Genomic DNA, 27,950 nt, shown 5'->3' on the forward strand with positions numbered 1-27,950 from the left:
ACTTAGGCTGGTCACAATCTCTCAGCCTAATCCTACCTCACAGGGTTGTTGTAATGATGAAATGAAGGGAGGTTATGCCTGCCACCTTGAGCTCCTTGAATAAAGGTTTGGATGGAAATGTAATAAATAAAACATATATTTACTCCTGTGGGATAAACGCCACAACACAAACATACGAAAAAAAGAAAGCAGCAGGTTTTATGCAAACACAGACACAATCCAAAGCTGTGCACTTTCCGATGTCATTGATCTCAACAGTGCAACCCTGTGTGAAATAGCCACACTTTAGGTTTTCAAAAAGACCTGGAAAACCCACTTGATCTCGGTGGCTCTTTCATATTACTCCATCCAGTTATTGTACTCCTTTTGGCTGGCAGGTTTGTTAAGGTTGTGGCTATATTCAATAAAGCCACAATATGGTATTTTATCTTTGCGCTATAATGAAGTGCACCTCTAGCGTATCTGAGGTATTCACCAGTATATTTTAGTGGCATACCTGGTGTTGCATCAGTGCAGCAAGGCTTCTGCCCTCTATCCCAGTGGTTCCCAAAATCGCCCCCCCCCCCACTTAGCCCCATGGGCCACATGAAAATTGGCAGACCGCTCTGCCTTTGTAGCAATTTCAGTGTATTGCACTAGATGCTGTATGATATTTAATTGTAATTTCAGACAAGCTGTAGACCACCAGAATGAAGTTTGTCTGGAGACCACCATTTGGGAACTTCTTTAGGCCCCCAGCCAGCATAACTGAAGCACATAATTCTTTGGGGGGAGTCTGATATTTGAAGATTTGGGCTGCAGTCCAACTCTTGAGTGGGTTAATAATGGGCTGAGGAGGCTCTGCCACTGCTGAAATTCCTGGTGTCCTCGGTAGCTAGGAAAAAGACACCCCAAATGGAGCATTAAGGGCACAGGGACAGGCAGAGCAAGGACAGCCAATGAACCGCTGGATATGGGATGGATTTGGTTCCTGCTGCTGTGCCAGCCGCTCCAGGGTCCCTGGGGCCACATGGCCAGAGGTTAGGATTGCTCAGCTAGCACTTCTGAGTGAAAAACGCATAGTAAATTTCAAAACATTGGGGTATCTAAATGTTATTTTTTTCTGATTAGCAACCACTTAGTAACAATGAGTAAGTAGTTCAGCGTGAAAACCTTTGGATAGGAACCAAAAAGGGAAGCTGTTAATATGCTGAAGTTTCAGCATTACAGTGGTACCTCGGGTTACACACGCTTCAGGTTACATATGCTTCAGGTTACAGACTCCGCTAACCCAGAAATAGTACCTCGGGTTAAGAACTTTGTTTCAGGATGAGAACAGAAATTGTGCTCCAGCGGCGCGGCGGAAGTGGGAGGCCCCATTAGCTAAAGTGGTGCTTCAGGTTAAAAACAGTTTCAGGTTAAGAACGGACCTCCGGAGCAAATTAAGTACTTAACCCGAGGTACCACTGTATATCTAGGGGGGGAAATGACATATTTTCTATTACATAAATGAACCATAGGTGTCAATTTCATAGAATGGCAAGAGACCAACGAAGGTCATCTAATCGAACCGCCTGCAATGCAGAAACCTTTTGCCCAATAGCCCTGAGATGAAGAGTCTGCTGCTCTACCAAATGAGCCATCCAGTGCGAAGAGTGAAAATCCATTTTTTTACGAGAACGAGGCACCTAAATGCTTACCCACCTTCAGGAATATTAATGCAGCGACCTAAATATTTTCTTATGAAGGCAGATCTGCGTATATATTTAAATGACTCTTTCAATTATTACATATGCACCGCCATTCACCTGGGCGCATCTGAGTAACTCTGCAGGTCCGCTCTCCTTCCCGCCTAGTCCTGGGGCTAATTAACGAGGGGTGATTAATACATTTAAATTATTGCAGCAAATGTCTGCGCAAACCCAAATCGCGGCCTGCCCTCGTCTCTCCTGCTCTCGCCGCGCATCTAACGTATTGCACGCAGCCCGCCCCAGGCCTAACTGCCCCTTCAGATAGTTTGTGGTTTCCGTGGCAACAACGAGCCGCCAACAGTAGCGGGGGCACGGGGAGGTGGAGGGGTGGAGCAGGAGAGACGCTTTGCGCATGTGCACAGAGCTGCAACCCGTCTTCGAGACAGATGCAGGAAAAGTGAAGAGGGGGCAACGCGGTTTTTTCTGAAGACGGGACTTCTTGGGTTCCCTTCTCTCTTTTTCTCTCCCTCCCAAACCCCACCACCACGTGGGGAGGGGGGAGCGTTGTCCATAGCAAACAAAGAAGATCGCAGCTCCGTAGCCGAGGCTCTACGTGGGATCGGAGCCCCTCCCCCATTTCTCACCTCTGATTGTCATTTAGTGCGGGAAATGCGTTTAAAAATAAAAACCCTGGCAACGCCAATGTAGCCCATTAATCATCCTCTTTCTTGCAGGCTGCGGTACTGCAGGAGGGAAAGAAAGAGCGCTTTGCAACAGCCCTGCAGTGCAGCCGCCCCGTGAAATGTTGTTGTGTTGAGAGAACAATAATTTGTATTGATTTGGGGCTTTGCTATTGTATATTGGGTTTCTATTTCTTTCGTAAGCTGCTATGGGTATTCACTTGGAAGAGCGGAGCAGAAGTATCCTAATATGAAATAATAATAATAATAATAATAATAATAATAATAATAATAATAATAATATAACGGGGAAGCTGTTCTGCAGCATCTGCTCTGGTTTCTAGTTCCAAACCCTCACGCAAAATACCCTTCAGACAGCAGGAAAGCCGAATCTGCTTAAATTGTACCCCGAGGCGAGGCCAAATCCTGTGCTCAGTTGCACTCAAAATCCTGGGGCTCCGTCGAATCGCATGCATGCAGATGGGTGGGTGTGCTGCACTTTGAAATGCTTAATTAAAAAAATGAAAATAAATACGGAGCAACTCCCGAATAATAGTACGATCTCCTATTTTTGCTGCTGTTTATGGGGCGTGGACACTCCACTTCTCTGTCACACCTAACACTAAAATCTTGCATCAATTTCCCCCGTCATTTTCTATCAGCAGCGGCCTCTTTCTGTCCTGGAGGAGACTGAATATGACGCCCGAAGTAAACCCGCTGGCAGCCTCCGCGTTCAAGTGTTTTGTTTATAAATCTATAATCTTGCTATTGAGCGCATGCGCTGCGCCGCGGTAAACGGCGAAGAAAACCGAGCGAATCATCCGCGCATGCGCAGCTCGTGGAGCAACGACTGTCATGAACTTTAGAATATGATGCTCTTTCCGTTTTACCCCCACCCGGCCCCGCCCCGCCTCCTTCCCTCCAGCTTTCGGGGCCTGATTGGTCGCTACAACGGGCCAATGCCGCGCTACAGAACACTCCCGTTACTGGGTAGATTTCCTTCAATAGGTAGGATGAGTCTGTCTGGCGACGTTTCTGTGAGGACCGAGAGAAGAGTGGAGGAAAAGGCTGATGGTTTGGCGGGTTGCTTGTTAGGAATGAACTGGGACGACGTTTACTCGAATGCAGGAAATAAGGGAAATTCCCGGCCACGAGATTAGATGAAGGGCTTTGACTATTGTACCTCATCCCGCCCCCCCCGCACCAAAATGGAAGAGGCCCACTCGCTTCCCCTCTCGCTGACGTCACTTCTGGCGCAGGCGCCGCATTTCCGTTGACGCCACTTTTTTCATTCCTGTCCTATCTCTCGCCTCACTTCCGCGGAGGAAAACAGCGGCCTTAAAAGAGTTTGGTCGCAGTGGGAGCCCGTAGCGGGCCGCGCGCGCAGGTGCGGTTTCCAGGGCGACCGAGGGACGCCTTGGTATATTTACATACTGCATGGCTTCCAAGTTGCTCAGAGCAGCGTCTCCCACTCTCCCGTTTTATCCTCACAAAAGCCCCGTGAGGTAGGCCAGGCTGAGAGACAACGGCTTGAGCTTCAGAGCCCAGTTTAGTCTCGGCCGCTCGCTCCACAATGCAGGAAGCCTGGGAAACGTATGAACGTGCTACGAATAAAGCTGCACCGTGAATGATAAACTATATTCATAAGGGAGTGGACATCAATGAGAAGAGCCTGGAGGTTCATCAACATTGGGAGGAGGAGGAAGGCCTGTTTCGTTTCCATTTGGTTATGGAAAGAGGGAATTTTGAGGAAGGAATGCTATGAACAGGGAGAGGGGAAGTAGGCTTGTGGGAGGGGGTTGTGGGGTCAACTGTCAAAAGAGAAGACTGTCAAAACTGTCAAAATATTCGAGCTTCATTTCCAAAATAAAAATTTATTTATCCCAGTGACACTGAAACTTTAATACCATTCTACACATGTGTGTGTTATAACAGCAACATAAGAGCTTTGGAGCCTGTTTGATCAGTCTCAATATGGTTGAGACCTCTTTGAAATCAGTAGTGTTCAGAGTTAATGTATATGCATGAAAGCTTCATGAAGAAAGTGAGTTTTAACTCTGTTGTTTAGTAAATTCTGATCCTCTCTTTTGATTTAGCAGACTATAAGGAACAAGTGGAAGCATGGACTGTAATAGCTTCAAGTTATTTGTCTCTTCCTCGGGGCTCTGAGCTATCCATGGAGCCTCCAGAGGTTGATGCCTAGTCCTTCCCCAACTGAGGAATGGCAGTAAGTAGAGCATTCTTACTCTGTATTCACACTGCCCTTCACTTCACTTCTCAAAGTGCCCCATCTCTCCTCTCCCAGTTTGACATGTGATTGAACTAAATTTAATAAATCTACTTAGGAATCAGTGAAGACTGATTTGAAAACCATGTGTTAAAATTCAAACATTTTGAGTTTGGCATATTGATTATTGTGGGATACTCTCCATATAAGTTTTAGTATGTGATCCTCTGTGCCTCACAGATATTTGAAGGTTAGTACTGTTTAGTGAGTTTCTATCTCTGCAGCTGCTGCTGCCACCACCAAATTAAGAGGAATCACCTAACTTCCAAACATGTACTAACCTATGTCAGAGAAGCTATACACTTGGTTATATGCTTCTGGTCAGAGGTTAAACATTCCCTCTGCCAATTTTCTGATATTAAGAACCTTCCAGTTTCCCAGAAGGTATTTCATGTTAAGTCAAAAGCTGTATTTCAGTGCTCAGCCATGTAATTCCTTTAATTGCTCTTCTTCCTCCTCACCACTCCATACTGTAAACGTCCCTTCTCCTTTGGCTTTCCTCCCCTTACAGACTCCATCGCTGAACCCTCCACCAGACCTCCCTTTTGCCACAACCTTATTCCTGCCTCTCCCTGCCATCGTTTTCTTGGTCGTTGGATCCTACTTAATACTCCTGGCCCTGGTCCTTGTCCTCCGACAGTGCCTGATGGTAACTTGGGGAAGGGATGGCAATAGTTGAAAGGGCAAACACATTTGGGGATTTTTAAGTGTTGGTGTTGACCTTTAAAGCCCTAAACGGCCTCGGCCCAGTATACCTGAAGGAGCGTCTCCACCCCCATCGTTCTGCCCGGATGCTGAGGTCCAGCGCCGAGGGCCTTCTGGCGGTTCCCTCATTGCGAGAAGCAAAGCTACAGGGAACCAGGCAGAGGGCCTTTTCGGTAGTGGCGCCCGCCCTGTGGAACGCCCTCCCATCAGATGTCAAAACGATAAACAACTACCTGACATTCAGAAGACATCTTAAGGCAGCCCTGTTCAGGGAAGTTTTTAATGTATGATATTTTAGTGTTTTCTGGTTTCTATGGAAGCCGCCCAGAGTGGCTGGGGAAACCCAGCCAGATGGGCGGGGTACAAATAATAAATTATTATTATTATTATTATTATTATTATTATTATTATAGGTGTAGTAATGAGAATAGATCTATCTTTTCCATAGTGCATTACAGCATACCACATGACAGTGCATTATGGGAGCAGTAGTCCTTTGGAGAGCAAGTAGAAAGGGGAACAAATTCACATTGTTAATATTGTGCGGTTGGTGTTCTGACAATTTTGGATTACTTGCAATCAATTCCGTAACAAATCATAGGAGCTCTAGCCTATAAGAGATAAAAGGAATTGCTTCTTAACTCAAGTTGTTTGGTGAACCAACCTGGTTTTCCTTCTCTTACCTCTTTGCAGGCCCGGGGTCTTTGTGCCAACTGCTGTTCCTGTGAAAAGCGGCCTTGGCCAAACATGTGCGAATGCTGTTTGACCTGTGCAGAATCATGTGACTGTGCCCTTCCTTCCCCAACCCGCTGTATGGATCACTACTGCACCTGTACTAATGTGAGTTTTCCCTCCGGATAATTGATCAGCTTTTTGGAAATATCTGAGACTAGTTCTCCCTGGGGCATTTGAATACAGTGGTACCTCTGGTTACAAACTTAATTCGTTTGTTTTTTTACTAAAGCCCATACTTAAAATCATATGCTAAGCAAAACAGTATATATAATTTGAAAGGAGGAGAGGGACAGGCAAGAGGGATCCGTGTGGGAGGAAGAAAGATGAACAGGGTAGACAGACACTTACACTTTCTTTAGAGCTTGTCAGAGCTTCTCCAGGGAGGCTGTGGCCTACATGTTGAGAAACATCAAACTTACAGGTGTTCAGAGTGGAAAAATGTCAAGGGAACTTACCATGATATTCAGACCTAACCTTTGCTGATATCTTATCTTCAGACAATGCCTATTTATTAATTTAAAATATTTATACCCTGCCTTGCAACAGTCTTGTGGTAATCATTATTCAGTATTTCCCTGAGTCTCAAGTTTAGTGAAGGATGCTGTAACATCTTGATGCAGGTATTTCCATAGGTTAACAGTGTACAATTTCTGTCTCTTACCAGCAGGGCTGGGAACCAGGGGCTTGTTCCTTTCCTCGCTTGTGTCCACTCTGCGATTGTGCCTGCACATACCAGCCCCCAGACTGCCAGAACATCAATTGCATTTGCTTTGAGATCAAACTGCGATAAAGAACTCAAAATAACAAAAATATTATGTCTGTGATTTGGGAGTGTGGGAGGCTTTGGAAGTCTTCATACAAGTGGTGGACAAGTAAAATGGGGAGTTAGTTGCTCAGCCTGACATAATTAACTTGTCCTGATGCAAGAAGTTTTGAAACTGAGCTTTTTCTTTTTCATGTTGATTTTTCAAGTGCTTTTGTACTTTGTACTGCATGTTTGATATTAATGTTTTTATATGAATTGCTGCATTTTATAATAAAGCAGGTTGAATATCACTTGTGTCTCTCTTTAATGAGAATGCAAATGGAGTCCATTTAATAGACATTTGCTGCATGGAGAAGTTTATGAAAAAGTTTAGGTATTTTTTCTTGTTCACCGAAGTATGCAGTTGAATGTTGGAAGCTGGAAGAAATGCAATGAGGATATCATTGTCAGAAGATCTGTGTGAAATAAAAAATAATAATATAGTATCTTCCAGTAGGGAAAAAAAAGCTTTCCTCCCCGATTGCATTTAAAGCAGTATCATGCCACTTTAGATAGTCATGACATTCCCCAAATAATCCTGGGAAATGCAGTTTGTTAAGGGTGCCGAGAGTTACTAGGAGGCTCCCTATTCCCTTCACAGAGCTACAGAGTTTCTTGGGAAGAGGGATTGACTGTTAAATCACTTTGTGTGGAGGGGAATAGATGTCTCCTAATAACTCACAGCTCCCTTAACATACTGCAGTTCCCAGGATTTTTTTGGGGGGGAAGCCATGTTTAAAGTGGTAGCATAGTGCTTTAAATGGATAGTGCAGATGGGGCCTCAGTGATAGCCTCAAAAATGACCAGTAGTCCCTCCAAGCCACATAAAAGCATCTACAATGTGACAAACACCCTTGCCCCCTCTTAAGTGCACAAACACATGAGGGACAGGCGTTTAATTACCATTACAATTATCTGCATTCTGCCTTTCAGGATACAGATCAAGCTAGCTCACAAGAAGCACTGAACTTTAATCACATTTAAAAACGCAATAACATTTCAATAAACATAATAAATAACAAGATGAAAGATGAAAAAATCTTTTTAAATAATTCCAGTGGCACCTTTAAGATCAACTAAATATAAACTTTCAAGGTATGAGCTTTCGTGTGTAATATTTAGTTGAGTATAACAGATCAACATGGCTATCCACCTCAATGTAATTTCAATGAACAATATGAATATTTTAAAAAGTAATCAGCACAGCTGGAGAAGGCTCACATGCCTGTTTCTTATCTCCAGGATCCATTCCCACAGGACCAGTAATGGTAGATGTCCTGGAGAGGAAAACACACCCAAATAGCTCTAGGCAGCTGGATGTAAAAACACAAACATTGGGATATGGCATATATTCTGGATGTGTCCTAAACTCAGAAAGTGCTGGGAAGAGATAAGAACAGAAATTGAAGAAATAATGGGCTATACTTTACCCAAGGGTCCTCTAATTTTCCCATTTGGGTATGCTCAAGAAGCTCTTTTAATAGAGGACAGGGAATGAAGACAACATCTCTTGATGGCTGCCAGAATTATTATTTGTCAAAATTGGGGGAAACAGAGCATCTATGAGGGGGGAAATAATTAAAATATGGGACACAGTATGCATGGTTAAGCTCACATGTGGTTAGAACCAGAGAGGGTAGACAGCAAGGTAACAGATTTATGGAGAAATGGAGTCTTTGTAATGTACTGGAGCCATAAGGTACAGAATAATGCAGTTATTTAGAACTTTGATCTGTTATACTTATTTTCATATGGAAATTGGTTTTGCTATGTTCAGTTCTAGATACCCCTTATAGTTTTGTTTTCAGCATTTGTTATATTTTGTTGTGTTCCACAAACATACACTAACAGCTCTAGGCAAACATGGAGGAGAATGAGCAAAGGAAAGTGTAAAAGGATCACGAAGAGATTGGGGAATAGGGTTGTACCAGAAAGTCTGTGCCTAGCCCTGAAGATGTTCCTGGGAAGCTGAGGTGCCCTGGCTGTCTGAAGAAACTATTGTGTGCTACCTTTTGGTTCTGCAGACCTAGGGCCATCAAGGATAAAGTATGGTTTCTCATAGAATCATAGAGTTGGAGGGGCCACAACGACCATCTAGTCCAACCCCCTGCAATGCAGGAATCTTTTGCTCAATGTGGCACTTGAAGAGACGCATGCTCTACTGACTGACCTATCCCAGCTAACAGGGAAACTGTCCCTCAAAAATAAAAGCCAACTTCCTATTGGGGGTGCATGCACCTTAGTTCACCAAGTCTCTTTACAAGGCTAACAATGGGATCCTATGCATGCCTTACTCAAAATCCCATCAGACTTACCGTACTCCCAAGTAAGCATGCATAAGATTGTTGCTCCAGTAGTTTGATATATTTGCATGTGCAGATGAGGGATGTAAAATTTGAATGGAGCGGAAGAGCACTAGTAACTGATACCCTGGATATCCCAGCAAAATACTTTTAATCACTATATTCAACAATTGCTAAACAGCCGGTCCTCTCGTCCTTCTTTACTGAAGCATTATCACAACAGGGGGGGGGGGAGTGGGAAGCCCACAGTTAAACCTCCCATCACAAAAGCAGCAGCTTGTCGCTAGATGGAGAGGCGACTTCATCTTGGAACTGGGGCTCGTTCCCACAGCCAAGATGACTCTTTCCCCTTCCCGGCAGCTTCACGGCCAGCTTGCCCGGCCTCAAGATGGCCGCCCCTCCCCGGTTTAAAGGGGGAGCGGGGGTGCGTCACTTTCCCATCAACCCTTCTGTAGCTGCAATCAGGGTCGCTTGCAGCGATTTGAGGGAGGGGAGGCTGCTGGCTGGAGCGCTGGGGCTCTGAATGGGTTAGAGACGGGGAGCCGGGAGCCAGGATGCCTGGGTCCTCTGGGGAGGAGGGAGCGGGGCTGCAATAGGTCGTGGCCGGGAGCTGTGGGGTTCCCCGGGAGGAGGCGAGGTGTGCGAGGGAAGCCATGTGCAGACAAGGGAGAGAGGGCTTCATTGTGGCGCTGCTGCAGAGGGGCACGCTGAAGAGCGCTTGGAGGGTGCACAGCTGATCTTTTTTCCTTTTTGGAGGGGGAGGCTTTTCAAGATTGCTTTTGATCCGTTAAAGGGCTGCAATGCAGCATCGGGGTGTTGCTTCCAGGGAATACTGGAGAGTAGTAGAGTGGATGCATGGACATCGGAGGGGAGTGAGGAGTTGCATTATTGTTTGTCCAGAGCTGGTGGGGTGGTAGGCAGATAGGTTTCGGGAGGCTGCGTGCAATATTTTTGGATGCTGGAAATTTTGGGAGCCAGGCTACTTCTGGGGGTGTGTTTTATTATTGTTCTGCTGCACTGGGGCTAGTTGGGGGGTGGGGTAGAGAACGGTGGCCAATTTGTGATCTATCGAGGTGGTTGGGGAATGGTCTCCATTAGGGGACGCTGTTTGGGGTGCTGTACCTTTCTCCAGAGGATAACCAGTGAATTGGGGACGGGCTGATAACAGGAGTGGATCTGTGAAAAGTCCCCATTAACCTTTTGGTGGGTTAAATCCTATGCTGGGGTAAGAATGCTTTCATATGGGAGTGTTGCAATTCTGTGGAAGTTATTCTATTCACTTGGTGGGTATGTCTCTTCATCTGAGAAAGATTAGGTTTTGAAAAGGTTGATTTCCTCCAAACCTTGACTTTTTAAAAAAACAACCAGCAGTATCCTGCTACGTTGATGAGGTGCTGGAGGAATTCTGGAGGATTTTTTAGAGGTTGCAGTCATATCACACTTTTTGGGGGGGAGGGTTGTGTGTGCTACTTAATTCACCAAGTATGACCTCTTAATTTTGTAGGGATGTTCTAATACAAGGACGTAAATATACTGTACGTGTTCCCTGCAGATATACCACTGGTTTCGTTGTATTATATGAAGATGGTTATTCAGTAGAACCTGTATTTGAGTAGGTATTTAACTGTTAATAGGGTAGGTTGGTCAGGGAAGTGCCCCTTCCCCATTATATTAGAACTTGGGAGGGATGTCTAGAAGTGACCTAACTTTTCATGACATCCCATTAATTTCCAGGATTTGATTGCAGGTTGTAGAAGTGTTGTCTGCATTTCTTAGTTATTTCTTTCCTTTTTGGAAATCTACTATTGTCCGAGAAGAGGGGTGTGGATGCTGTCAAGGGATATCAAATTTAGATTATCTCAGTATAAGAGAACTTGGGGTGGAGCGACATAACGAAGAACCGTATTCCTTGGGGGGGGGGGAGGGTGTTATGTGTATCTGGATTATTTGGAGGTCACACTGAGCTGGAAGGAAACCGGAACAGCTACATGAGGTCACTGTTCAACAGGTTAATTTCCTCTTGACAAAGTGCTCTCAGACTCCAGGGCAACTTAGAGATCAGTTTTCTCGGCTATAATACAGGGGGGTGGGTTTCTTTCCACCCCCTGATGCTGCCCCAAGCCATGTCGGCTTTTGGGGATGCCCATGAGTGGTATATGGGGGCTCTGAGCCGGCAGGAAGCAGCCGCCTGTCTCCAGGGACACCGCCATGGAACCTTCCTGGTACGGGACAGCACCACTTGCCCCGGCGACTACGTGCTGTCCGTCAGCGAGAACTCCAAGGTGATTTCTGAAAAAGGGAATTTGGGGGTGGAAGGGCCCCATAGGAGGAGCTGAAAGTGTGTGGGTTTAATTGCACGTTGGAAGCGGAGGGAGGAAGCTGGGTGTGTGCCTGCGGAGGGTCACGGTGCAACAGCCTCCTGCTTCTCTACCCTTCTCTTTCCTCCAGGTGTCTCACTACATCATAAACAGCCTCCCCGGGCGCCTGCGGATCGGGGAGCACGAGTTTGACGGCTTCCCTGCTCTGCTAGATTTCTACCGCCTCCACTACTTAGACACGACCACTTTGGTCGCCCCCGTGGGACGGGTTGTGGCGCCGGCCTCTGCCCAGCCGCCTCCCGCTGGGGAATGGGTCCGGGCTCTCTATGACTTCGTCGGCCGCGATCAGGAAGACCTCCCTTTCTCCAAGGGAGAACCGCTGAGGGTGCTGGCCAAGCCGGAAGAGCAGTGGTGGACAGCACAGAGGGCCGATGGGCGTGTGGGCATGATCCCCGTGCCGTACGTCCAGCCCTGTCCGTACGCTCACCCGAGCAGCCACGGTGCCCCTCGCCACGCTCCGGTCATAGCGAGGGCAGTGCAGCGAAGGGTGCCCGGTGCCAGCGACAAGACGGCACTGGCCTTCGAGGCAAGTAATGGGGTGGTCTGCACTGGGAGCAAGTGCACAGGGTTCCTGGTTACCAGGTGGGTTGGGGAAATGTGCAGATTACTGTTTTTTGTTGCACAGAAATGTGGCGTTCTGGTCCGGCCCTCTTCGCACCCCCAAACAAAAAGCTTGCGTTTGGACTAGATTTTGCACATTAATTCAAATGAAATAGTTATGCAGCATAACACTTATCTGGAGGGTTGATGAGCATAACTTTGAATAGCTGTGGAGCAGGATGAGTGGTGTAGTGGAAGGAGGAAAGAATGTGTCAGTTCAGATAGAAAGAAGATTCCACCTAAACATTAGGAAGAACTTCCTGACAGTAAGAGCTGTTCGACAGTGGAATTTGCTGCCAAGGAGTGTGGTGGAGTCTCCTTCTTTGGAGGTCTTTAAGCAGAGGCTTGACAACCATATGTCAGGAGTGCTCTGATGGTGTTTCCTGCTTGGCAGGGGGTTGGACTCGATGGCCCTTGTGGTCTCTATGATTCTATGGATGGGAAAGGGTGTGGAGGCTGTGTGGGAGTGCAGACGTTCATCCACACATTAGATTCTGTGGTCCCATTGCCAGGCTACACTCCTGAAAACTAGGATCTTCAATCCATGTCATGTTTCCGTGCGGCAAAACTCCATACAACACACCCTGCCTTTGATCCTGTTCCTCATTTGAAATGGCAGTGAAGGGAAGATGAGAAGCTGTGTGATTTATTCAGGAGAAAGGCTTATTTCCAGGGGGGCAGGAAGGAGGAAAGGGAAAACTGGCTGTGCAGTGGTGGGTGGGTAAAAAAAATGCCCCCATGATATTTGCATTCTGATCCTTTCTGTGTCTCATGATGCTCTACAGGTGGGTGACCTCATTGCTGTCACCAAGATGAATGTCAACGGCCAATGGGAGGGGGAGCTGAACGGGCGCCGTGGCCATTTCCCCTTCACCCACGTCAAGGTCCTGGACCCTGAAGAAGCCAGCTGAACATTTGATGGTGTAACCCATAGAACGCTGACTTTCCCTGCAGTGGGGCACGACCCTTGAACTCTGACCCACACTTGTGAGCTTCTGACCGTCTCAAACATTGTACTTCCTTGAATTTTGACCTACCCGGTGGATGTTATTGATCATCCGGTTCATTGATACTCAAGCTCCTTGGATATGGACCTCTTCTACCACTTTGGACTCCTTCACCCATGAACCTTGTTCCTTGACTCGCTGTTCTTAAAATGCTGTGGTAGTTGAACCCTATAAACTTTTGACTCTTTACGGGGACCCGTTCATATTTCCTCCCTAGAAACATTGATCCATTTTGGCCTTGTGATTTTTTCAACTCTGATTATGTGCCCTTGAATCTTGCAACTCCCCATCCTGTGCCCTGTGAACCCAGAAACTCTTGAGCTTTGATTATTGATCCCCTTATTCTTGTGATTTTTTCCCCCATTTGATCCTGTCCACTTGGGGTGGGGAAACAGGGCAGGGGGGGGGGGAGTGCTTGGCTTTGGCCAGATGGCTGACAGGAAATCCTCCCCACTCCTTATAGAGCCCCTGCTTCACTTGTTGTCTGTTCCAAACTGCCTTGTTAATTAAAGTTTCCTGCTGATTATCCCTTGCTGGAAATTTACTCCTTCTGGGGTGGGGCTAGAGGGTTAATATGGGAAAAGAGTAGCACAGTTGTTATGGTAACGAGCATCACAACCCAGGCCTCAAATGTTGCCATGGTGAAGTGGAGCACAGCCTATTGCTGTAGGCAGGAGGAGGCAGCAGCAGCAGCAGCAGGCCACAAATGCTGTGTAGAGCATCTTGGTTGCGTGAGGATCACTATTAAGTCTCTCTCCATGCCTGCCAATGGTTCCTGCTTAATAGGTACAGTATTCCCCCCCCCCCGCTTGTACCTCTTCTTGATACAGTCCCAGCTTCTCCCTTCTCTTAACAACATCATTGGCATATTCAGAATTTCTAAATTCAGTATGTTATAGAATTTAGAGCAGGCTTCCCCAACCTGGTGTCTTCCAGACGCCTTAAAACACCAAATAATAATAATAATAATAATAATAATAATAATAATAATAATAATAATAATTTATTATTTATACCCTGCCCATCTGGCTGGGCTTCCTCAGCCACTCTGGGCGGCTTCCAAAATAATATTAAAATACTGTAATACATCAAACATTAAAAGCTTCCCTGAACAGGGCTGCCTTCAGATGTCTTCCAAAAGTCTGGTAGTTGTTCTCTTTGACATTTGGTGGGAGGGTGTTCCACAGGGAGGACGCCACTACTGAGAAGGCCCTCTGCCTGGTTCCCTGTAACTTGGCTTCTCGCAGTGAGGGAACCGCCAGAAGGGGAAGGCCCTCGGCGCTGGACCTCAGCGTCCGGGCAGAACGATGGGGGTGGAGACGCTCCTTCAGGTATACTGGACCAAGGCCGTTTAGGGCTTTAAAGGTCAGCACCAACACTTTGAATTGTGCTCGGAAATAGTGTCTGATCTTGGAAGCTAAGCAGCGTCTGTCCTAGGGAGTACTTGGAGAGAGCCGGTGTGGTGAAGTGGTTACAGTGTCAGGCTAGGATTTAGGAGGCCAGGGTTCAAATGCCCATTTGGCTCAGGAAGCTCGCTGGGTGAGCTTGGCCCAGTCACTGCCTCTCTGCCTAACCTACCTCACAAGATAAGAACTCCCGTCAGTCCCAGGCAGCTTGATGGAGCTGTAGTCCAAACCATCTAGCTGGCACCAACACAGGGAAAGACTGGTTTAGAGGCACGATTTGTGTGGCACACCATACACAAATTACATCTGTACATACACAACCCCTTGATAGAAGGTAAAAAGTCATCTTGCTGATCTGTAGTCGTGTTTTTGTCATTACTTTCCCCAAAATCCCTCTGTGATCCACGGACATCTTAACCCATGTTTATCTCTAGATAGAAATTATTCTTTCTAGGTGGCAGGGAAATGTTAGCATCATAGTACCACCATCACTGTTGGTCATTTAGTTCAAGAGCAGGATCTTGCTCAGGACGCAATCTGCAAATGCAGGATACCACCTCAGCATCCTTGACATTTGGATGTCCAGCCTCAGCTTCCAAAACTCCCCAGTCCATTCCACTATCAAACAGCTCCTACCATTAAGAAAACTTCCCCTGATATTTCAGATGCAATCTGCTACTTGTACCCATTGGTTTGAGCCCTGCCCTAGGCACCTATTGTGTCTTCCTGGGTCTGGCCTGGGTGTTCTCTCTGCTAAACAGGCCAGGGCAATGTCAACTCTTCCTCGCAGGACTTGGCTGAAGTTCCAAAAGCCCTGTAGCGGCCAAATTCACCCGCCCATGAGGAAGCATCTAGTTGTGTTGACACTTGCTCTGCACTGCTTATATAATGTAAAATGAGACAGCCTTCCCCCACCCCCTTCATCATCTGATGAATTTGGGAAGATGTAACTTCTGTCCACTTCATAGCAGCGAAACATCAGCTAGAAAAACAGAGGGGCTCTTGGTCTGCCAGCCAGCTGCTTTACAGCTGTTGTAGCCCCTGCCTCCTCTTCCAGTAATAATTTGAGGTGGGGTTTGTGTGATAATTCCCAGTTCCAATTGGTTGTGTAGCTCTAACTGTAGACCTGAAGAGCCTGACATGTCCCTTAAATAATCTTAAGGCCTATTTCCTCCCCAGGCCCTAAATATCAGGAATCCACTTCCTTTAGCTGAGTTGGTCCACCACACCCATTGCTTTTAAAAAGATTTCATAATCCTAGAATCATACTGTGGAAAGGGACCCTAGAGGTCAACGATAGCACCCTACACAACTCAATGCAGGGTGTGTTAATGCAGGATGTACCCCCGACTGATGTCTGCCAGCCCCGCTCTTAAAATATTTCCAGTAAACCAGAGTCTGCCATCTCCTCAGGTCCTGCTCTGAAATGGATCGTGCCATCTTTCTGTAATCTAAACAGCGAGTTGCATATACAGTGGTACCTCGGTTTAAGTACTTAATTCGTTCCGGAGGTCCGTACTTAACCTGAAACTGTTCTTAACCTGAAGCACCACTTTAGCTAATGGGGCCTCCTGCTGCCGCCGCGCCGCCAGAGCCTGATTTCTGTTCTTATCCTGAAGCAAAGTTCTTAACCTGAAGCACTATTTCTGGGTTAGCAGAGTCTGTAACCTGAAACGTATGTAACCTGAGGTACCACTGTACCTCTCGTTTTTTTCAAAAAAGAAAAACAAACCCCTTTTGGTATTGAGTTGTTGTTCCTGCAGGGGGGCAGCAGATGGCGCTGGGAGACTTAAGGTCCTGGGGTAGGGGCAGAAATGGGAAACCCAACAGAAGCTTTAAAATGCAAGCCAGTAGCAAGAGAAAATTGGGGGGGGGGGGGAATCACCCAAGATGGAAGGTGGAAGTTGCCTCCTTTAGCCTTCTCCTTGGGAAAGGGAGGAGGGGGCTGGATACAGCTCACAGGTTGAGGCGGATGGCCAAAATATATTCTAAACCCTAGGGGTTGCTTGTAGTCTGCACCACCGCCAACGCAGGGCTGCAGGGAAGTGGGTCAAAACTTGGCTTTCCGGCAGCGAGAAGGATAGCATGCATGTGTGGGGATGGTTGCTTGATTGGGACTGAGCCACACTGGGGGAGGGGGTATCGCACAGGTCTCTCAGCCCCGGGCCCCGTGACACCCTTGCTGTTCCTTGCTCTGCAGGGAATGTCAGAGGCCTCGTGTTTCACATTCCCAGACCCCAAGGCCTATATTTAGGCTGCCCTGCAAAAGGCCAGGGGTCGGGGAGAAGGTTAGCGCGGCCCCTCCCTCCCGCTCCGGCTCCCTTCTTATACAGCCCGGCCCCCGGTTTTGCCTCTGCCAGTCACCCAGCACCCAACGGAGCCGTCGTGTCTTGCCAGAACCCCCGCTACACCCACGGTATCTGGGAGATGGGAGGGAAAGGAGGGGGCTGTGGAGGGGTGGGTGGGAGTCGGGAGAAGGGGCTGTCGAGAAGAGGCAAATCTGAATGGTCGCGCTGCTAGGAAAGGGCCCAAGATGCTGCCTGCAGGATGTGGGGCTCAGTAGGGGTGCAGTGAGCAGCCTTAGCGGGAAACAACATCTATAGCTCAGCTAGTTGCAGTGTGGTGCTGATAACGCCAAGGTGGCCTGTTCGATCCCCAAATGGGACATGCGCATATTCCTGCATTGCAGAGGGTTGGACTAGATGATCCTTGGGGTCCCTTCCAACTATGCAATGCTATTATTCCATCTCTGTGAATGACAAGGCATGTGATTGGTGGATGCTGTCTCAAGGGCATATCCTTTTGTTTAAAACAGACAAAACCCTCTGCCTGTTCTGAGTTTACGAACAGTATATTTCTCCTTTAAAAGGAAAAAAAAGCAACAACACTGAGCCTGTCTGTGTCTGATCCCCCCCCCCTTAAATCCTGTCTCTGTTCTCTTCCCATCACCCCCTTTATCATTTATTTATTATGTAATTGATGGGGCCTCCCTAAACCTTGAATCCTGTTTTCATACATCCAGTAGTTACTCCATGTAAGACCAAAGGGACTCCAGCTATATTATCTAACACGGCTGTTTCCTTTGAATGCTGCAATGACTTGCAAAAGTCTTGCACAGTTGCTGATTGTTTGAGGAAGTAACGCTCACATAATCCCATGGTATCTGGGACACAGGAACAGAAAGTATGTGTGTGTGTGTGTGTGTGTGTGTGTGTGTGTGTGTGTGTCTGTCTGTCTCAATCCTTCTGTCCCTGGTGCTTGCCCAATCCACCGCTCCAGGGTTTGGGTGTGTGTGTGTGTGTGTGTTGCACCTTCCAGTATTTGTCTTGTAAGCAAGCCTGTGGCCTCACTTTGCCTGGACCTCCATTGCTCCTTGGCTCATTCTTTGCTCCTCCTTAACCTGCTTCCATCTCTTGTCTTATCTAAGGCAGCTTTCTTCCAAAGGATGCTTTCAATCAGGTCGTGCAATCCCTGCATCTGCAACTCAGATGTAAAGCCTACATTGAATGGAATGTATACTTTGATTTTAAAAGCCCCGCCTGCCGCTTTCTATCCTGCATGAAAAGGATGCCCTTGTCCACACTGCAGCTATTCTGAACATTACTTGTGAAAACCCTCTTCCAGATAAGGTGGTCTGGACAGGGTGTGTATGGTAGATCATTGTGGGCACTAAATGGGTTGCAGTTTGCCGACTTGCAGGTTGCCGACTAGTGATCTGGCATTTTTTAAAAAAGGGCTGCAGTCGTTTCTTGGAAGGATCTGCCTTGTTTTTGCTTATTTGTTGTTAAGGGCCTGGGGACACGCAGTCAAGCTCCTTCCTTTGTCCCCCCCCCCCCCGCCACTTCTTTGGGGAGCAAGAGCTTCCAGAGGTGGGTAGCTGGGTTAATGTGTTGCAGGGGAAAAATCAATTAATAGTCTTACGGCACTTTGAAGACTTAACAGATTTATTGTAACATAAGCTTTTGTGGACAAGAGTCCACACCATCCTTCAGAGGAAATGGATTTAAGTCCACGAAAGCTGCCACAACAAATCTGCAGCGAGGCTCTTTGATATTTGAGATGGGGAAGGCAGAGCTATAATGCCCTTAACAGTTGCCGGTGGAGCAGAAATTTTAGTAGGCTAAACTTTCCTTAGCATGAAGACGAAGAGGGGGAAAGCTTCACCCCCTACACTTCTGCACTGGAAGCCCGGTGGCAGTGTTATTATTCAAAAGGCTTCTGTACCGAGTACTCTCAAAGCGGCTTGCCATCCATACCGTTCATTAAAACAACCAACAATGAACATCTATTGCCATTCAGCAACCGTTTCAAAGAGACAGGGAGCCTTCGCCACCTTCTTCCTGGAGCCTAGACACCTCCTCCTATACCCCCCTTGTTAACATTTCGGGGCTTGGTCATTTTGGCGTTGTGGATGAGCAGCTATTCGACTGCATTTGTCGTTTAAAGGCTGGCTGATCTAAGACTCTGCAGAAACTTTATAGGGGGCGAGTGGCTGTGATAGTTGTGGTGAGAAGGGGTTGGTCTTACTGGCCCTGCAGAGGTGGAGCAAACAGTATTAACTGCTGCGGGTAGGCCTCCCCCCCCCCCGCCGCCACCTCCTCTCCCTGTTGTACCTTTAAGGCAGTGCATGAGGTGGAGAAATCCGGGAAACGCTTCACCTGTTGAATGGGTGCCTGACCTGCTATTTAATTAAAAAGGCCGGGCAGCTTCCGGTGTAAATCACTTTGTTGATTAACTGCTCGGTATGACTGTGCGTTTTGGAAACGTAAAAAAAGAGTAATGGAGATATTTTTTTTAAAAAAAGAGACAGGGACGTTCTCCTCAGGGAGGGGGAAGAGGTCAGGAGGCAACCTTACTGGAAAAGCGTTGGGATCGGGTGGGGAGAAAGAAATCGGCGCATGAGGAAGAGGGATCTGAACGGATGGTGACGTTTCTGCCGTTCAAGCCGCGCGTACGTTCAGTCCTGGCAGGGAAGCTCCCAATCAGCCAACCCTGTTTATAGTCGCCAGTCAGGTCCGAATGGGGGGAGGGGGAGGGGCGCCTCTCTCGTACCCCCTGCCGCCCGCTACGTGCTTTCCTGCACAGAGACCAGTGACTCAGCTATTACCGTAATCACCCCAAGAGAAGCCCAGTTTGGATTCTGACCAGGACTAAGAAGAAGGTTCTGGACTTCGGATTGGGGAGCCAAGGCAAAGGGGCGGCGGAGGGGGGGGGGTTGCAGCATTCCCATGTTACACTGACCCCACAGGTGCCTGGCCTTTTCGCTCCTCTCATCAATCAAACAGCAGCTGCCTCTCACTTCCCAGCCGCTGGGGTGTTATATAACCCATGGTGCTCCCGTGGCAGTTCCTTGCTCAGTGCAAAAAAACCGACAACAGGCCAGTTTTCCACCCCAGCCCACATCTTAGATGTGCATAAACGCCCAGCTTTTTCTCTGGGTTATTGATCTCTCCTGGTTCATTACAAGTGCAATAATTGCACAGGAAAATCTGCCCTACAACTGAAACAAACAAGCCGAAATGCACTGTTCTCCTTAAAACATGGATCAGTGGCACTTTGAATTGCAACTAGCATATTTTATTAAATTTATCCCTCCCTTTTTTACAAGAAAAAAGGTCTCAAAGCAACTGACAGCAAGTTGAAAATGCAAAGATGACATAAAATAGCCCAAAGCAACTAAACATGGTACTAAAAGTTTACATCCACCAGCAATCAGTAACAGAAAAATAACATCTGCCCATCCCAAAATGTGGACACCATGAACAGGCCAAAAATCAAGCCACGGCAAGATCCAAATGCTTGGGAAAACTGGAATGTATCTGCCTGGTGCCTAAAATCTTACGAGACAGATGCCAAGGGAACCTCCTTATCTGGCTCTCTAAATTGCAAATGTGTTGGCGCCAGAGAATGTCAGATGGGACGAATGTTTGGCTCCTAACACCACAAAAGGTTGAGACTCATCCCAGTGTAGTCTTGAGCAAAAGGCATTCTGCGCTCGCTCTGAAGCACCCCTATTTATGAGTTTACAGGACTAAGAAGAGTGAAACCAGGTTCTGGGAAGGTGCCCTGAATTGGGTTAAGTTCTGGGCAGAATTCAAAGTGGTTCAGATAATTTTGGGTTTATATGTTTTGCTTTTTTTAAAAAAACTATTGGACAGCTGGACTGTTTCGGTGGGCAGGTTTTGAGTCATTATTACAATTCTTCCTCCCCACCGCTAATCTCAGTTAGCCACCCATGACATCTTTACCCCTATGCACAGCTTGTAGGCCAATAAAGCACTGGCAGGATCACAACTCCAGAACCCAGATGCTTGGTCTTGTCAAAGAAATCTCTGTTGCCCCTATACTGATAAAACCACCAGTTTTGACCCTGGAGCTTTTATGGGGAGTTCAGAATCTTCGCTGTTGTTGCTTCTGATCTTTTAGTACTGTAATCCCTTATCCTGGATTTAAAGGCAACGTTTTGCAGTCGCCTGTGGCTACGGCCAGCAAATATTTGTCCTTTCAAACGGGTCCTACTCTCTTGCAAATGTGCTTAGGCTTGCAGCCTTTCCCCGTTATAGAAGCTGCCCTTTCGCTTGTGAAAATTCCTTTCTGCGGGGCCACCGGTTCCATCTTATCGCTCCCACTCCGGTTCTCTCTCTTGCCCAGGCCTCTCTCTCTTTTCCGCAGCTCAAGCCCAACACTCATGGGGGTGAGGGGATCCAGAAATAGCAGCATGTCCTTCAGAAAAGGACAGAGGAGCTGGAGGAGCGGGGATCAGGTGTCCCCTTGAAAGGTCATCGCTGAAACTAGAGTCTGGCAGAGGATGCAAAGGGGGGAAAGACCTATGGAGCCCGATTTGGCTTCCCTTTCCATCTCCCAGGAAGATGGGGCAACGCCCTCGGTCCTCAACAACATTTTATCCCTCCGTGGTCTTTAAACGAGCAGGTTAAAAAGTGCATGTGCCCTTTTAGGGTATGCAGTGAATGCGCCTAGCTTATGGAGGTTTCTAATCTAATCGCAAATATGAAAACGTGATTTTGCTCCTAAGCACATGCTGGGGTTCTGCAGCACGGTCGGCCACGGGAATGAAACCTCTTATTTCCACGCGTAGGACTCAGTCGAGTGGAGCAGAGTTCGTCCACGCTTATCTCCGTTTCCTTATATTTAAATAAATACCTTCGCCGCTATTAGGGGGTGGGAGAGCTTGGGCCCTTTAAGTCTCCTCCCTCCCCCCTCCTCAATGAGTCAATTTCACACCCTTTTCCGCCTTGCCCTGTTACATGACGTTCGATCCTGGAACGCGGAGCTTCTTTTGAGCATTCGATTCGAACGCTTCACTTTGCTCGCGCCCATCCCGGCTCCTGTTTGCTGCTGCTAAGGAAGAAGGCAGGTTTGACTCCCCCCCCCCCCATTTTCTTACGCACGCATTCCTCCAAGGAGAATCCTTCCTCTTTACAGATTAGGATTTCGGGGGGGTTGGAGTGGGGAGTAAAGAAAAAAATAAGGAATGGTCGCAGGAGCACTTGCGGATATTCTCTCCTGCCGCCGCCGCCGCCGCGGTTTATATAATATGGGGATCGGACTTGGAGATAGATAAGATGGAGACGGTAAAACGTGGGGTGGAGTGGGGGAAGGGAGGAGGAAGTCCCGGTGGGGGAAAAAACGCAGCATTTGAAATCACGTGACGAAGCTTAATGTACAACTGTTGCAGAGGGGAAAAGAAAACAGGACCCCCCCCCACAAAAACCCCTAAAGTAAGCGTAAATATTCCTAACTCCTTCGCTTACACTTTCCAGTTTTTCCCCCCTGCAATGGAACTCGCATTGCAAAGGTGCTGCAGCTGATTGCGGTAGCTAATATCAGGGGGAAAGCTCAGAGCATGGCGTGGAGTTGGAAAAACTGGGGGGGGGGGGACTGGGGTTCTCTTGAGGAACAGGGTAAACGGCTATTTCCTCTGTCCTTGAAACGTCCTTGGTATCTACTAGCTATCACCTGCTGGAGCCTTTCCTCCTTCTTTCAAATATGGCTTTAATCTGGGCATCCCCTTTGACCTTAGTGGGAATCCTCCGGTTTCCATAGCAACAGGGAGGAGCAGAATTCTCTCCCGCCCTCCTTGCCAGTCTCTGTACAGACACGAAGGTCCTTGTTGTGGGTGTCTCCTTCAGATACAGGACTGAGCAGGCAGAAAAGAGGAAGGCAAGTCCAGAGACTGCGTTGCCAGGCTTGTATTAACACTTCTTTGCCTTCTCCAGTTTAGCCATTCAAGATGCCTCACCAATACCCAGCCTTGACACCCGAGCAGAAGAAGGAGCTGTCGGACATTGCCCACCGCATTGTGGCCAAGGGCAAAGGCATCCTTGCTGCTGATGAATCCACCGGTAAGGGACGGAGAGCTGCTGGGTGGGGAGGACGAGCCAGGAATGTGGAATCAAAAAAGGGCTGCACAGCCTTCCTTTTAACGTAACAACTGTTTGCTTCATCCTCTCCTCCGCCTCCTAGGCAGCATTGCCAAGCGCCTGCAGTCCATCGGCGCCGAGAACACCGAAGAAAACCGTCGCTTCTACAGGCAGCTGCTCTTCACCGCTGATGACCGGGTCAACCCCTGCATTGGTGGAGTCATCCTCTTCCATGAGACCATGTACCAGAAAGCCGATGATGGCCGCCAGTTCACCCAGGTCATTAAGGACAAGGGTGGCGTTGTTGGCATCAAGGTAAGCAACGTGGGTGGCAAGTGATAAGTCTGAAATTGCTGAGCCCACCATGCTTGGTGCTCTAGGAGGTAGGCCAGTTCCAGTATTCTGGACGCATGACCTTGAAGGCTGCATGACCTTGCAAAAAAAACCACAACAAACCACCACAACGCAGGAAAAAATGCTCCGATTTGAAGACACCACCCACTTTTTAAAAAATCTGTTTGCAGAAGGGCTTGCTAACTGATTGAGCTAGCATCTGAGCAAACCTTAAAGAAAATTCATATTTTCTTTAAATTTAGATAACCTCTCCACATGTCATAAGAGACATCATTTTAGAAGAGGCATTCTCTCCTGTGTGTGAGAGGGGCAGTTGTAAGCAATAGAAAATTATTCATTTTTTTAAATAAAAAAGTCTGCCTGACTTGATGGTTTATTTATTTAGAAAATGTATAGTCGTGCTTTCTCCTTGCTTGCTCAGAGTAGTTTACAAATACGAAAGGAAAAGAGTGGTCTGGCCATTAACACTAATTACCAAACTAAGAACAGCAGCCAAAACACACACAAAGAACTTCATCACGGCACTTGTGATCAGTGCACTAAGCAGCAATAGGGAAAAGCTTGTTTAAAAAGGAATGTTTTCAGTCACTGGAATGGAGACAGAGGGAGACTGCCTAGCCTCATGGGGCAGAGAGTTCCACATATGGGGCTGGTGGCACAGAGAAAGCCACCTTGGGCACTGCTACCTCTCTTGCCTCAAGAAGACAGACCATAAACACTGCAGTCCTACTGCATAAATGTGGATATGCTTAGATGGGAACTAATCTTAAAGGGATGAAAGCATTGGAGACCACAGGGTTATCTGGATTTGTCTATTGCCTCCTTCCCTCCAAATCACGGCCAGATATTTTGAATCCCAGCTACCTATTCACTAAGGAAACAAAAATCTTGGTCTAAACAACTTGCATATGGCCTACAGACTATTGAGTTGGGCCAGCAAGTTGATGAGCAGGAGCCACTATTTATGTTGTTTGTTTCTGGATGAATGACTTGATAGGACAAGATGTGTAGCTCAGTGGAAAGAAACTTGCCACGAAGCAAGCCAAAGGCTTAACAGACTTCTCTGCCTCGCTTTCCTCCCTGCAGGTTGACAAAGGTGTTGTGCCTCTTGCTGGGACTAACGGAGAGACTACTACCCAGGGTGAGTCTAGATCTCTGTGTGTTGGTAGGGTGAGTTGCAAAGGGAAGTCAGTCTAGCCTAGAGCTAGGAGAAGCAGCTGGGTTCGGCGGCATCCGCCCTTAACCCCCCTTTTACCTGTGCAGGTCTGGATGGCTTGTCTGAACGCTGTGCCCAGTACAAGAAGGATGGCGCTGACTTTGCCAAGTGGCGCTGCGTCTTGAAGATCACTCCAACCACCCCTTCCCACCTGGCCATCATTGAGAACGCCAATGTGCTGGCTCGCTATGCCAGCATCTGCCAGGCGGTGAGTGCCAGCAGGCATTGAGGGGAAAGGGGGCATTTACAGTATCAACATCTACTTAAGCACTAAGCAGTTTCTAGAAAGACCCACTTGTTTTCCGTTTTTTGGATGCTGGAAGAAGGTTGAGTCATCAGGTTATGTGCAGCTCATGGATCATTTTATGACTGACCGGATGGTTGGCATTAGGAGTGTTTTATCTGCTCTGTATCGCTGTTTATATATTTTAAGAAGGGATTTGTAACCAACCCTGAGGTTGTTAGATGGTGGGTGGGATGGAAGTTCCCCAAATAAACAAACAAACGGATGGAGGAGTGGTCTGACTCTGTAGGGCAGTTCTTTGAATCTGACTTGCAGCTTGGCAGTCAGATTGCATCTCAAGATGGTAGTGTTGAAATGGCAGTTTCGTCCTCTTCGCCAAATACCGCTCTGGGAAATTTCCCAAGGACATGCAGTGCCCTTATTTTGCAAATGGGTGGAGGCAGTCTTCTGCAACTGCAGTACCCATCTGCTGCTACAAGAGGGCAGCAAGGAATTTGGTAGGTTAGACATGTGGCTTCCCCTCCTGGGTGGAATTTCCAGCTCTGATGTACTTGAACTAGGAAGAAGTTCCACATATTCAGTAGCTGCTGAAACATCTAGGTGGAGCCCTCAATTAGAGCCTAAGTTGCATCTAACTAGATTAGGCATGTGATCAAATGTCCTTCTTGCAACTTGGAATTCTTACTGTGTTTTGATTTAGCTCTGTTTTTTTCTGTGGGATCTTAACTATCCATCTCCCCTGTCTCTCAACTCCAGAACGGGATTGTCCCCATTGTGGAACCCGAAATCCTCCCTGACGGTGACCATGACCTCAAGCGCTGCCAGTATGTGACTGAAAAGGTGAGGTGGACCTGGAGGGAGGCGCTTGATTGACGCAAGTTGGTGTGGGCTGGCTTTTGCCTTTTTTTGCCTCTGCCGTGGAAGGAAAGGAGAAGGACCTCGGAAGAACTTCCCAGCACTGACCTCCTGCTCCTTCTGCCATGCCTAGGTTCTGGCTGCCGTGTACAAAGCCCTGAGCGACCACCACATCTACCTGGAGGGGACCCTGCTCAAGCCAAACATGGTGACCGCTGGTCACGCTTGCACCCAGAAATACACCAATGAGGAAATTGCCATGGCAACCGTCACCGCCCTGCGCCGCACTGTGCCCCCAGCAGTTACTGGTAAGCGAATGGTACCCAGAAGCACCTGTTCCTTCCTGCCCCACAAAAAATAGGTGGCAGCCCTCAAAAATTTACACTGCAGTAATATATAGAGCCCACCCCTACAGGACGGTTGCTGGTATCTGTTCAATAGTGGAGTTATCATTCTAATGGCTACAGAGTTGCCACCATAGTTTGTTACAGTCGTACCTCCGGTTACTTAAAATTCAGGATATGTAAGCAGCAAACCTGGAAGCATATTTCTGGGGGTTTGCTACATGCACAGAAGCAGTCCCTCCGGTTGCGGAAACCTCGGGATCCGACCAGAGCTCCGGAACGGATCCTGTCCACAACCGGAGGTACCATTGTATTTGTTCAAGGAAACTCCTTTAGCTTTTGCCTGGAGAGCTTCCTGTAGTTGAGACATTGTCCCACCCCACCAGCTTTTTTGAAAAAGGTGTTGTGCTAGACAAACCCATTTTTTGTGTGAAGGGAGAAGCGGTGATTCAGGAGGCAGGACTGGGGTGTGTGTGGATATAATACCCTCTATTCCTAACGTTTTCTGCAATCAAACTCCATTCTTCTCCCTCCTCACCCTTCAATTCTGCATTTCTCAGATGTTAAACCGTTCCTTCCTTACCAGCTGCTAACTGTATTGTCTTGCCGCAGGTATCACTTTCCTGTCTGGTGGCCAGAGTGAGGAAGAGGCCACCATCAACCTGAATGCCATCAACAACTGCCCCCTGCACAAGCCATGGGCCCTGACCTTCTCCTATGGCCGTGCCCTGCAAGCCTCTGCCCTCAAGGCCTGGAGTGGCAAGAAAGAGAACCTCAAGAATGCTCAGGAAGAATACATCAAGCGCGCTATGGTACGTATTGCCGGGGCCCCAGTCGCCCTTGGGAGTGGGATCTAGCAGGTCAAGGCAAGGGGCTGGGTAGCCACTGGACAGCAGCAACTCCTTTAAGAAGGTGCTCAGGGGTTGGGTATGTCCAGCGATCATCTCCCCAAAAGCTGCCAAAAGCTGCCCTTTGACAGAGGCACTCAAAAGGGCTTTAGGAAGACATGTATTATTAGTAAGAGGATCAAATGCAACAAACCTGGTTGGGTGCAAATAGCAGAAAAACTAAAAGCAACGTTGGTGGGGAACGGGAAGGGGTCTGAGGTGTGTCTTTGAAAAATAAACAAATTAACTGGTCACTCATTGCATTGAGAGTCAGGGTTCCCAGGTTCTGTTCGCCCAACCTTTTGGTGGCAAAAGGTAGGGCTATGGGCAAGGTGGCAGGGGGTTGCAATTGTCAAAGTTACGGGTAAAGTGACACTGGGAATCAGGACTCCTTGGTGTTTCCTCCTGGTAGGAGACAGGAGTTTTGTGTGTCAGGAAAAGGGGCCTAATTTATGTTGTGGCTGTGATCCTAATAAGGAGGATGTGCGAAGTGTAGCTTTTCCTTTTAAAGAGGAAAGCAGTTCCAACATCTCTTCTCACTCCCCCCTCTTGTTTTACACAGGCCAACAGCCTTGCCTGCCAGGGCAAATATGTTCCATCTGGAAAAGGCGGAGCCGCTGCCAGCGAGTCCCTCTTTGTCTCCAATCATGCTTATTAAAATCAGAGGCCTGGCTGCGCTCTTTTGTTGTTACATTGTGCCTGTGGTGTCTCTTGTTCTGTTTCTTGCCCTGCCCTGCTCCCTCTCTACCAGCTTCTATAGCAGGGAAAGGTGGACATCTTTGCCTTGCCTTGAAAGAACCCAGAAGCCTTGGCTTCTTCCTTCCCCTTGATCCGCCTCCCCCCCCCCCACCTCTGTATGCCTTGTGTGTGTGTGATGTCCCGCTTTTCCTTCTGGTGACCGACGACACTCCTGGTCCGTGGCCATAACACCGAAATGTCTCCGGAGCTGGGACGACGCCTGACTCGCGGACTTCTAGAAATAAAAGAGAATCTATTTAAACATTGCCAGGGTCTCTGTTGTTCTTTCTCTCCCCCCCCCCCCCTGCAGAGTTCTAGAAGATGTACAGGGAGCTGCATTGGGCTTATGTCCTAT

At 47.7% G+C, this 27,950-nt stretch overlaps 3 protein-coding genes across 8 annotated transcripts; all 3 read left to right on the top strand.

Moving 5' to 3' along the window:
* The first annotated feature begins 3,229 nt into the window (after positions 1-3,229).
* LOC310829355 (uncharacterized protein) lies at positions 3,230-7,133 on the top strand. Of its 3 annotated transcripts, none has more exons than XM_083707683.1 (5): positions 3,230-3,371; positions 4,450-4,577; positions 5,149-5,286; positions 6,036-6,182; positions 6,742-7,133. In XM_083707683.1, the coding sequence occupies exons 2-5, from the start codon at positions 4,572-4,574 to the stop codon at positions 6,865-6,867; spliced, it is 417 nt and encodes a 138-aa protein (XP_083563809.1). In that variant the 5' UTR covers positions 3,230-3,371; positions 4,450-4,571; the 3' UTR covers positions 6,868-7,133. The 3 variants fall into 3 exon arrangements, with proteins under 3 accessions (XP_083563809.1, XP_083563811.1, XP_083563810.1); XM_083707685.1 differs by having other exon boundaries at positions 3,234-3,371; positions 6,745-7,133; XM_083707684.1 differs by having other exon boundaries at positions 3,242-3,367; positions 4,447-4,577.
* Positions 7,134-9,541: 2,408 nt separating this feature from the next.
* On the top strand, positions 9,542-13,696 carry LOC310829354 (crk-like protein). 2 transcript variants are annotated; one of them, XM_083707682.1, is made up of 3 exons: positions 9,544-11,467; positions 11,634-12,089; positions 12,949-13,696. In XM_083707682.1, the coding sequence occupies exons 1-3, from the start codon at positions 11,294-11,296 to the stop codon at positions 13,072-13,074; spliced, it is 756 nt and encodes a 251-aa protein (XP_083563808.1). In that variant the 5' UTR covers positions 9,544-11,293; the 3' UTR covers positions 13,075-13,696. The 2 variants fall into 2 exon arrangements, with proteins under 2 accessions (XP_083563807.1, XP_083563808.1); XM_083707681.1 differs by lacking the exon at positions 12,949-13,696 and having other exon boundaries at positions 9,542-11,467; positions 11,634-12,352.
* A 122-nt stretch (positions 13,697-13,818) lies between these two features.
* Positions 13,819-27,861, top strand: ALDOA (aldolase, fructose-bisphosphate A). 3 transcript variants are annotated; one of them, XM_083707670.1, is made up of 9 exons: positions 13,819-13,956; positions 22,814-22,939; positions 23,061-23,272; positions 24,398-24,452; positions 24,575-24,735; positions 25,528-25,611; positions 25,760-25,934; positions 26,583-26,782; positions 27,420-27,861. In XM_083707670.1, exons 2-9 carry the CDS (start codon positions 22,828-22,830, stop codon positions 27,513-27,515), a joined length of 1,095 nt encoding a protein of 364 aa, XP_083563796.1. In that variant the 5' UTR covers positions 13,819-13,956; positions 22,814-22,827; the 3' UTR covers positions 27,516-27,861. The 3 variants fall into 3 exon arrangements, with proteins under 3 accessions (XP_083563796.1, XP_083563794.1, XP_083563795.1); XM_083707668.1 differs by lacking the exon at positions 13,819-13,956 and adding an exon at positions 16,457-16,992; XM_083707669.1 differs by lacking the exon at positions 13,819-13,956 and adding an exon at positions 16,937-21,947.
* Positions 27,862-27,950: the final 89 nt, after the last annotated feature.

The sequence above is a fragment of the Podarcis gaigeae genome (assembly GCF_964106915.1).
Source record: "Podarcis gaigeae genome assembly, chromosome: 13".
Lineage (NCBI taxonomy): Eukaryota > Metazoa > Chordata > Lepidosauria > Squamata > Lacertidae > Podarcis > Podarcis gaigeae.

Excerpts from the sequence above, each read along its gene's own strand:
- LOC310829355 (XM_083707683.1), top strand. Across the intron at positions 5,287-6,035 it reads TCCTCCGACAGTGCCTGATG|GCCCGGGGTCTTTGTGCCAA; the intron begins GTAACTTGGGGA and ends ACCTCTTTGCAG. Across the intron at positions 6,183-6,741 it reads ACTACTGCACCTGTACTAAT|CAGGGCTGGGAACCAGGGGC; the intron begins GTGAGTTTTCCC and ends GTCTCTTACCAG.
- LOC310829354 (XM_083707681.1), top strand. The coding sequence starts at position 11,294 with ATGCTGCCCCAAGCCATGTCGGCTTTTGGGGATGCCCATGAGTGGTAT. Across the intron at positions 11,468-11,633 it reads CCGTCAGCGAGAACTCCAAG|GTGTCTCACTACATCATAAA; the intron begins GTGATTTCTGAA and ends TCTTTCCTCCAG.
- ALDOA (XM_083707670.1), top strand. The coding sequence starts at position 22,828 with ATGCCTCACCAATACCCAGCCTTGACACCCGAGCAGAAGAAGGAGCTG. Across the intron at positions 23,273-24,397 it reads GTGGCGTTGTTGGCATCAAG|GTTGACAAAGGTGTTGTGCC; the intron begins GTAAGCAACGTG and ends TCCTCCCTGCAG. Across the intron at positions 26,783-27,419 it reads AATACATCAAGCGCGCTATG|GCCAACAGCCTTGCCTGCCA; the intron begins GTACGTATTGCC and ends TGTTTTACACAG.